Genomic DNA, 9826 nt, shown 5'->3' with positions numbered 1-9826 from the left:
TTTTTTTTTTTTTTTTTTGTACCAGGGATTGAACTTGGGACCTAGTGCTTGTGAAGCAGGCAGCAGAACGAATGAGCTAAATCCCTGGCCCTTAATCATTTTGTTTTTACAAGACAGGTCATTAAGACTGAAGTTATTTGAACAAATTTTATAGGCAGTGAACCAAATTTTGTGTTCTTTTCATTAGCCCATGAATAAAAAAGTAGATTAAGGGATGGGGATTTAGTTCAGTGGCCACTGCCTTCCTCATAGGCGGCAAGGTCCCGTGTTTGATCCCTAGTACCAAAAACAAAACAAAACCAAAAACCCATAAAATGACTATTCTTTCATTACTTGAAAAAATGACAAGTGTTAGTAGTCCTTTTTAAATGATAAGTTAAGCATAGATTATTAGTTTTATTTAGTACAAATTATTGAGTGGATACATTATAAAAACTGTTATCTTGGCAATTTAAGTATCTATGATTTTCAAGCAGTAAGAAATTAGGATTATGTAAAATTTAGCTAAAGTTACTAATTTAGATGTTTAAGCTTGGCACAGCTACTCAAACTTTAACATCTAAAATAAATGCTTTAGCCGGGAGTGGTGGTGCACACCTGTAATCCCAGCACTCAGGAGGCTGAGGCAGGAGGATCGCTGTAAGTTTGAGACCAGCCTGGGCTACATAGTGAGTTCCAGGTCAGTCTCAACTATACAGTGAGACCCTGTCTCAAAAACCAAAAATAATAAATAAATAAAATAAAAGCCTTATCCCAGCTCTTGGGAGGCTGATACAGGAGTGTACCTGCACATTTGAGGCCAGCGTGTGCTACAAAGTAAGTTTGAAACCACCCTGACCTACACAGCAAGACCTTGTCTCATAAAAACAAAAACAAAACAAAGCAAACACAACAAAGCCAGGGATTTAGCTCAGTGGTTCTGCTATCTGCCCTGCAAGTGCAAGGTCCTGAGTTTGATCCTGGTACCAAAAAAACCCCAAAACACACAACAAAAAAGTCTTATAGCCTAGACGGAAAATACAGACAATGATGTTATAAAGGGTAAGACTACTTTATGTAGGATGCATATCCTGAAATAACAGCTGAAATAGAATTTTTATATTTGGGAGCCAGGCAGGGTGGGTGGTACACGACTAATGGGAGGTGGAGGCAGGACTGCAGTGAGTTCAAGGCCAGCCTGAACTAAACAGTGAGACTCTTCCATAAACAAACAAACAAACAAGTCTTTTCTTCCTGAAATAATAATAATTCAAAGCTTTAAAGAGTTTTGGTCCTAGAGTAGCACATAACATTTTTAAGATTTTTTTTTTTTTTTTTTTTTTTTTTTTTTTTGGTACCAGGGATTGAACTCAGGCCCTTGCACTTGTGAAGCAGGTGGTGGAACCACTGAGCCAAATCCTGGGCCCAAAACTTTTAAGAATTTTAAGGTTATACTGGTAAGTCACAGACTATAGTAGAATTGACAGGTCAATGAAAATAAAATATTAGAGAATATATTTTGGTCATGCTTTTAAAATGCCTATGGCCAGGGGCTAGGGATTTAGCTCAGTGGCGCCGCTGCCTGCTGCCTGCCTCGCAAGCACAAGGTCCAGAGTTTGATCTCTGGTACCAAAAAAATAAAAATAAATAAAACCAAAATAAAAAACAGAGTCATGGTCTTATGAGTCCTACATGATGTATTGTTAAACAAACAATTTCAACAATGACACTGCTTAGCAAAACAAAGCAGTATAAAACTGATAGCTTAAAATTAAATTTGAAAATAGAACTCACCTTTGCATCTATTTCTTCTGCTTTCTCATTAGCTTCTTGTTCAATGAAGGCCATCATGTGCTTAATCTACAAGAAAAATATTAGTTTTAAATAGAAGAGGGAAGAAAACATGGTATCTATCTTTTCTGATTTATTCAATAACCACCAATGAAATGCATATTATGTGCTAGTCATTGAATACAAGGATAAATGAGAGTTTCTGCCCTTGGGAAAACTTACAGTTTGGAATTTTTCAGGAAAATGGGCCAGATGCCATATTTAACAGCACAGATAAACAGCGCCATCTATCTCTCAGGATCTGGAATATTGGGGAGGCACACTCCTTCAGCAACCTCCTCCTAACTAAACACACACCTGTTATCTCAGCACTCTGGGAGGCAGAGGCCAAAGGATTCCAAGTTTGAGCCCAGCCTGGGTTGAGACCCTGTCTCAAAATAAAACTTTTAAGGACCAGGGATGTAATTTATGACATAAAGTCTTGAGTTTAATCAGCCCTGGCAAGGGGCGCCTCTCTCTCTTTGTCTCTGTCTCTCTCTCTCTTTTTTTTTTTGGTACCAGGGCTAGAACTCGGGTCCTTGCATCTGCAAGGCAGGCACTGGAAACACTGAGCTAAATCCCCGGCCCTGAGGGCCTCCTCTCTTTATTCTGTCAGCTCCCTCACCTTACACTCTCAACACACCGCCATTTGACTTCCGCTCCCTCTGCTCCACAGGAAGCGCTCTCCTAAGGTGTTCATAATCCCCCTTGCCCTGCCTCACCTGATGTGATGACCAGCTTTCTTTCTTGAATAACCTCTTCCCTTGGCTTCCATGACTTCCTCCCTTCTTCCTCTGGTCTCTTTGGGCCACACCCTCCTTTCTCTGCTCACTTCACAGCTTTTCTGGGTCTCCTCACAGTAACCCACAGCACAGTACAGTCCACAAAGGACTCTCCTCTCTCCACCCACTGTCATCTCCATGCTGGGCGTTAGTCTAACCTCAGTCTTCCCAGCCAGTCACCAGATCTGACTGGGTCTCTGTCCACAGTTCTCCATCTTCAGAGCCACTACCCTACTACACTGCCATCACCTCTCAGTTACATTATTATAACAGTGTCCAAATATCTCCCTGCCTCCAGCCCTGCTCCCTGTCTCACCTACTCTACAGTGCAACCACAGAACCTTTAAAATGCTGGGCTGGGAGTGATGGTGCACATCTGTAATCCCAGCAATTGAGGTTGAGGCAGGAGGATCACTCTGAGTGTGAGGCCAGCCTGGGCTAAATGCAAGGCTGACTTGAATTACACAGCAAGACACTGTCTCAAAAACCAAAAGGGCCAGGGATTTAGCTCAGATTTTGCTGCCTGCCTCACAAGCGCAAGGTCCCGAGTTCGATTCCTCCTACCAAAAATGAATGAATGAATAAATGAAAAAAATAAAACTGCCAGTTTCTTGTCTATCCCTTCACTCCTCTGAAAATAAACTGCAGATTTTAGAAGGTACGTGATCAGATCCCTTCTTCCTTTCCATCATCATATGAAACAGACCCTGTGCTACTCACAGTTCCTTCAGTTTGAGTTTGCCATTCTTTCTTACCTCCAAGATTCCAAAGACCCCTCTCCCATGCCTTTCCTCCCTCCTTCGTCTTCCTAACATCTCTGACCTCAGCTTGCTTAACTACCACTGCCCTCGTGAAATCTTCCTTCAACCTCTCATTAAATTCACCTAGGGCAGTTGACATTTCCACCACCACAGTGATTAAATGCCTTTCCACAACTAAATTGCCAGGCTAGGAACCTGTTAAATAGTTTTGGATCACTGGCTACAACTGGAAAATGAAGTCTACTGCAGACCTCTAAGGGAGTTTGGGCCAGGTGTGGTGGCATGAGCCTGTGACCTCACACTTGGGAGGCTGAGGCCGGAGGATCACTGCGAGTTCAAGACCAACCAGGGCTACAAAGTGATTTCAAGGTCAGCCTCAACTATTTAACAAGACTGTCTCAAAAAACAAAACAGTTACTCTTTTGGGTTCTGGGGATCAAACTCGGATTCCTTTTTTTTTTTTTCCAAAGGCACATTTTCCTTTAACAAAATTCTTAGCAGCCACACTACTCTTGTGGAACTAACACACTATGATAATCAAAATCTATTTCTCAGGTTATACAATGCTTACAACAAAAAAAATTTTTTTTTTGGTACCGGGGATTGAACTCGGGTCCTTGCACTTGCAAGACAGGCCACCAAACTGCTGAGCTAAATCCCCCACCCCACGACAAAATTTTAAGACTTGAAATACTTGGGGTAACTGACTCAGAGGTGTGGTTAGGGAAAATTACCGATCTGGTTTAAAGATTAGCCCTCGCTTTGAGGGGGTGCAAGAGGTCAGAGGAATGGTGTCTCCACTAGTTCTGCTTTTCGAAGGCAGAAAACCCACTCCGTCTGGAATTTTAAGGAAGTTTAACTAGGGCTGGGGCTGTAGTTCAGTGGCAGAGCACTCGCCTGGTAAGTGGGAGGCTGTGGCTGAAGGAGGGAGTGGGACAGTGAGTGGATCTAACTAAACAGTCATCAGAACTGCTGTTTTGTTTTGGTGTTTTTTTTGGTACCGGGGATCGAACTTGGGTCCTTGTGCTTGCAAGGCAGGTGCTGGAACCACTGAGCTAAATCCCCGGCCCCAGAACTGGTGTTTATAAATGCTACAAAACAAGACACACCTCAGCCTCTAAGGTTCTACCCCGCACTATCTGCTCCATCGCTCCTGGTGGACTCCGCACTACCAGACTTGACTTGATCAGCCCAGCCTAAAGCAAAAGGCACTCACTGTCACTCCAGAGAAGCCTATTTACAGTCAACCAGGAGTTCCAGACAAAGAGTCAACCCAACCCTTTAAAGGACATTTAACTCCACCCCCAAGGCAGAAAACTCTCACCTTAAAACAAAATTTTTTTCCTTTCTAACCCAGTAAATTAAAAAAACAACAAAAAAAAATTGTTTTCAGTCAGGTTCCTTCAAAACTTTAATACAATACATCATCTCCAGCTCCCTAAACAGAAAAGTAAACAGGCTGGGGTGTAGCTCAGTGGAAGACTGCTAACTTAGCGTGTCTGATCCTCAGCCCCACAAAATCCCAAAACCAGACAAACTCCGCCCCATGGAGTTTACATCTAGTGGGGTGGGGTACAGATAAGAAACAAGGTTTCTTCATCCCCTCCATTTTACAAGAAGTATTAATGACTTTGATCTCTAGTCTAAGTACATACACTGATTTACTTCTGCACACTCGTCCTGTGAAAGCCTTACTCTCGGGCCGGGGATTTGTCTCAGTGGTTCCGCTGCCTGCTTTGGAAGAACAAGGTCCCAAGTTTGATCCCCGATACCAAAAATAAATAAATAAATAAAAATAAAAAATAGAAAGCCTTACTCTCGGTTTAACTAGGCATGATGACAAGGAACAGGAAGAAGGGAATCAGTATGATGACCACTAAAAGGATGTGGAGGAGCCAGGCATGGTAGCGCACACCTCTAATCTCAGCACTTGGGAGGCTGAGGCAAGAGGATTGCCACGAGTTCAAGAACAACATGGACTACATAGTGAGTTCAAGGCCACCCTGAATTACAGGGCGAGAATGTCTTTAAAAAAAATGTGGACGGTACTGTACCTTGCCACTACACCAAGTGTTTCCTATGCTCAAAACGAGAAGCAGTGATAAATGTTCAAAGGCGTCATTTCCTATAAAGGTACTGTAGATTTCTTAAACTTCTCCACAGATGCATTTTTGTCATTCCTACTTCCCCTGTTACTTGCACAAATCCAAAAAGTACTAACCTCCTCATTATTCTTAGTGGATATTAGGTTAAGACTAAAATGAAATGGTATTTTTTCAAAGGAATGAAAACACTGAAAGAACATTTTATTGCTCATCTAAGATTCATAAGCCAGTGTGCTTTAGTCAGAGAATTTTCCTACTACAGTACTAGGAAAAAAGTAGGCTTAGGAATTATCCTCATTTTGTAGACAAATTGAAGTTCAGTCCCAAGTTTGAACAAAAGTAATTTGACTCCAGAATCTGTACTCTCTAGATACTGTCTCCCTGAACCTATTGTGAGAGCCGGAAGCAGGAATCAGAATAGCAAAAAGGAGTACAGTATTGAAAATAAATGAGGATTCCGCTGGGAAATACGTGTTATCTGTATAGTGGAGTTCTCTAACCCTTGCAGTTATAAAATTGCAGCCTTAAGCTTTCCTCTCTGGGAAAACTATTGGCAACGTGATTGTGGTTTCAGGATATCAATTAGCAAAACAAGTGAAAACCACTTTTTCTCTTCTCATAGATCTGTCAAGAGCACTATAGCTCCCCGCCCCAAGGTTTTTGTGTTGTAATATTCCTTTTTTGAGAGGGTGGGGGAGGTCTAGCCAAATAGTCTAGGCCGGCCTCAACTCCTAGAAGAGCGATCCTTCTGCCTCTGCCTTCTGGGATTACAGGCTCGCCATCATGTTCCTACTGCCTACAAGCTCGAAGGTATGACACACTTTCAAACACTGAACAAGTTAACCCAGGTCTGATTATACACTTTCAAAATCTACGTTATTTCACGGCTTGCATAACAATTTTTTCCATAGCCTCTGACTCACCTACTTCGTGTCAAACACTGGTAGGTGCTCGGCTTATAAACGTAAGAAGGGTTTTTGCATTAGACAAATATTAATGTACAGACTAGATTCACTAGCTTATCATAGAGAAGACTCTCCCATGATGAAGATTGACGGTTCACAAAATCAGTGACCTCGGAACAACGCTGGAAACTACGCTTTAACAGAACGGTTTCTTCCCTCTCTTACACCGTGAGCCCTTCCTTCGGGGCTGAAATGCTAAGGGACAGGACTGTTTTAGATTTTCGTGCAGATCCCTGCCAGATTAAGCACAATGAGCACCCGGGAAAACGGGGACCGCTGAGGCGGGACGCGCGCCGGACCGGAGACCCGGGTGACGGACTCGGCAGGACTCCGGACGCCAGCCCACCCCTTCGCGACATCCAACCCAGCTCCTCACCTGCTTCTGTACGTCAGCATCGCTGAGGGCCATGGCGAAAACGACACCTCACCGGCAGGCAACTGGCTTTAGCTTAGTTTTGTACGGGGAAGTAACTAGAAGCTGAAGAAAACTCAGCGCAGGTTTCTCCTTCCTTTACTTTATAACCAAGGGTTCCGGTTCCTGACAAGTGACCATGCCCAGCCAATAGGAAAAGAAAAGGGCCGGGAAGTCCCGGCCTTGCCCCGCCCTTCCCTAGCTGGACGCAGGCGCAGGGAGCTCTCCCATAATCCATTCACGATACATCTCGTGACTTGTTTTTTTTTTTTTCCTTTCTTTTTCTTTTTTGAGACAGATTCACCATAGGTTGGCCTCCAGTTTGCCACCGCGCCCCGCTCTTGACTTGTTCTGGTGAAGAATTCCTGTATCATTTTTTCCCCCTCTTAACCCAAAAATTTTATTTTTCACAGTTCCGGAGGCCAGACGCCAAAACCAGCTGATTAGTTCCTGGGGAAGGTTGTCTTCCTGGCTTTTGTTTTGTTTTGGTTTTGATTTTTACATTTTTAATTTTTATGTGTAAACGTTTGCAGTACATATTGATTGCATTCATCATGCAGAGTTGGTAAATGTAATATAAGACTTTTTAATTCTTTTTACCCTTCCCGTCCCCCCCCACCCCGCACCACCATCTGTTGGTCCTGCATCTAAATTAATCAGTACATTTTGTATTTCTTCAGTCTTACAACCCTTGCATATTTTAAAAGTTTAAATACTTAAAGTTTATATCAAACTAGATTTTATTAAAATCTTACTTTCTTAGCTTTAATGGAAACAAACTCATTAATATTAATCACTTTTTGTTAATAAAATTTGTGGCAACCCTGGAGTTGAATTGGACACCTGCACTGAGCGCCAAAAGGCCAAACCAATGTAGGATTTAATCGCATTAACTAATTTTTGGTTGGTTAAGGAGGCTCTGTTGCACCTGTTGACTAAGCTATAGCCAATTGTTTTCTATGGCTCACATCCCTTTTTCTTTTTTTCTTTGGTACCTGGGATCGAACTCAAGTCCTTGTGCTTGCAAGCTGAGCTAAATCCCCCATCACTTCCCTTTTTCTACAAATGCTGTCTGATCCTATTGTTGGTCGGAGTTCTCAGAATCCGCTCTGGAAGAGACCTGATTTTCAAGTGGGTTTTTTTTTTTTTTGACTGGGTACCGGGGATTGAACTTGGGTCCTTGCGCTTGCAAGGCAGGCCACCGAACCACTGAGCTAAATCCCCGGCCCTCAAGTGGTTTTTATTTTTCTCAAACTACTAATTTTAATTGACCCAAGAAGCTTCCACCTCCTTTTTTTCCCTCCCAATTCTGCAGATGGAACTCAGAGCCTTGTTCATGCTAGGCAAGCACTCTACCACTACACCACATTCCCAGCCCAGAAAATTTCACTTTAGCAATATTAATGGATTTTTATGTCAGCTTTAGATTTACAGAAACATTGAGCATATATAGATATATTGAGTAAGTGTAGATATATTAACTAAAGTCCATAGCTTATTCAGATTTCTTTAGTTTTAACTTACTGCTCTTTATATGTTCCTGTAAGAAATACAAATATTTTAATTGGTCCATATTTCTTTGTTGTTATTCTCTTTGGGAATGAATTTTTTGTTGTTGTTGTTCACATTTCTTCAGCCACTCTAATGGCCTTATTCACAGAATTACCTGGGTCAAAGCGGAGGGACAGGCAAGCTGTAAAAAGACACCAGAGATAAGGTACTGAGGTAAGAGATAATTACTAAACAAGTTTTCCTGAATTTCTTCCCGAGAAGTCAAAAGGCCATAAGTAACTAAAAAAGCAATGTAGAGGGAGGAAGGGGCAAAAAGAGAAAAGGAAGTAGGGAAATAACGGGCGGGCGGAGCTAGATTGCTGGACCGCAGGCCCCAGAGTTGGAGGAGGGTTTCCGCGCGTGTGGGACAGATGCGCTTAGCTTCTCCCGTCTGGGGCGCCTGTCTGCGCGGGCGCCCCTCGCGGGGGTACGGAGTAAAACTTCGCCTCTGCTGCAGCTGGAGTCCAGATGTTTGGGGTTTGGAGACAGGTTCATTTCTCACAATTCAGGCTCCCATCCAGGCTACCAGATTAAGTTTAGTTGCCGTAAGTTTTAGGCTCCTTTTGGCTGCTGCTGTTTCTCACTTTGTTTTTAAGTAACTTGATAGTTTTGCGTACTGGTTAGTATAATACAGGATGTGACTATTGGAATTTTTCTCATGATTAGGGGTTGAGTTTCAAATCAAGGTCCCATGCTATACTTTGTTTTTCTTGGCTATCCTAGGGGTTGAAGCAAAAGGTTTGAGCGTTCTAAGCGAATTGTTTTCCACTGAGCTATATTTTAAATTTTTTATTTTGAGACAAGGCCTCACTAATTTACACTGTCTGGCCTAGAACAAGTGATCCTTCTGCCTTAGCCTCCTGATAGCTGGGATTACGGGAACACCACTGAGCCTGGCTGACATTTTTGAAGGATATAGGCCAGTTGTAGAAAACCCCTCAATTTGATTTTGCTTGATAGTATCATAATAATTAGAATTAAGGTATGTGTTGGGGTGGGTACATTACACATGTGATATTGCTGTGTTTGTGTGTGTGTGTGTGTGTGTGTGTGTGTATGTGTGTGTGTTACTAGGGATTGGATTTAGGACCTTCATAGTGAGCTACATCCCCAGCTTATTTATTTTTTATTTTTTCCTCAGCTTTTTTTAAAGTTTCATTTTGATCCAAGATGTTGCTAAATCACTAAATTGCCTAGACTGGATTTGACCTTGTGATATTCCTCCCTTGGTGATGGATTACAGGTATGTGCCACCATACCCGGTGCTCACTGTCCCTGGAATGAAAATTATACACATACGTTTAAAGTTTGCGATATATGCTGCCAAGGGATTTTCCAGCTATACTACTCTACAGTGTTCCTTGTAGTATATGGCAAGTTGGTACAGACTTTTTAGTTTTTATTTATTTATTTGATTTTATTAAGACAGACTCTTGCTATG

General features: G+C 42.3%; 1 protein-coding gene across 1 annotated transcript in view; it reads right to left on the bottom strand.

Annotated features, from left to right (window-relative positions):
* Atp6v1e1 (ATPase H+ transporting V1 subunit E1) overlaps nucleotides 1-6967 on the bottom strand; it is a 21487-nt gene extending 14520 nt beyond the window's left edge. Inside the window, exons 1-2 of the mRNA XM_010630373.3 lie at nucleotides 6799-6967; nucleotides 1774-1839 (exon numbers count right to left, since the gene is read on the bottom strand). Of these exons, the coding sequence (XP_010628675.1) occupies nucleotides 1774-1839; nucleotides 6799-6831 (99 nt within the window). The 5' untranslated portion in view covers nucleotides 6832-6967. The remainder of the gene's footprint in view (nucleotides 1-1773; nucleotides 1840-6798) is intronic.
* Between the last annotated feature and the right edge of the window lie 2859 nt (nucleotides 6968-9826).

Source organism: Fukomys damarensis, unplaced genomic scaffold, assembly GCF_012274545.1.
Source record: "Fukomys damarensis isolate Sample0158 unplaced genomic scaffold, DMR_v1.0_HiC HiC_scaffold_5, whole genome shotgun sequence".
NCBI classification, from domain to species: Eukaryota; Metazoa; Chordata; class Mammalia; order Rodentia; family Bathyergidae; genus Fukomys; species Fukomys damarensis.
This window is presented reverse-complemented; position numbering and strand designations above follow the sequence as displayed.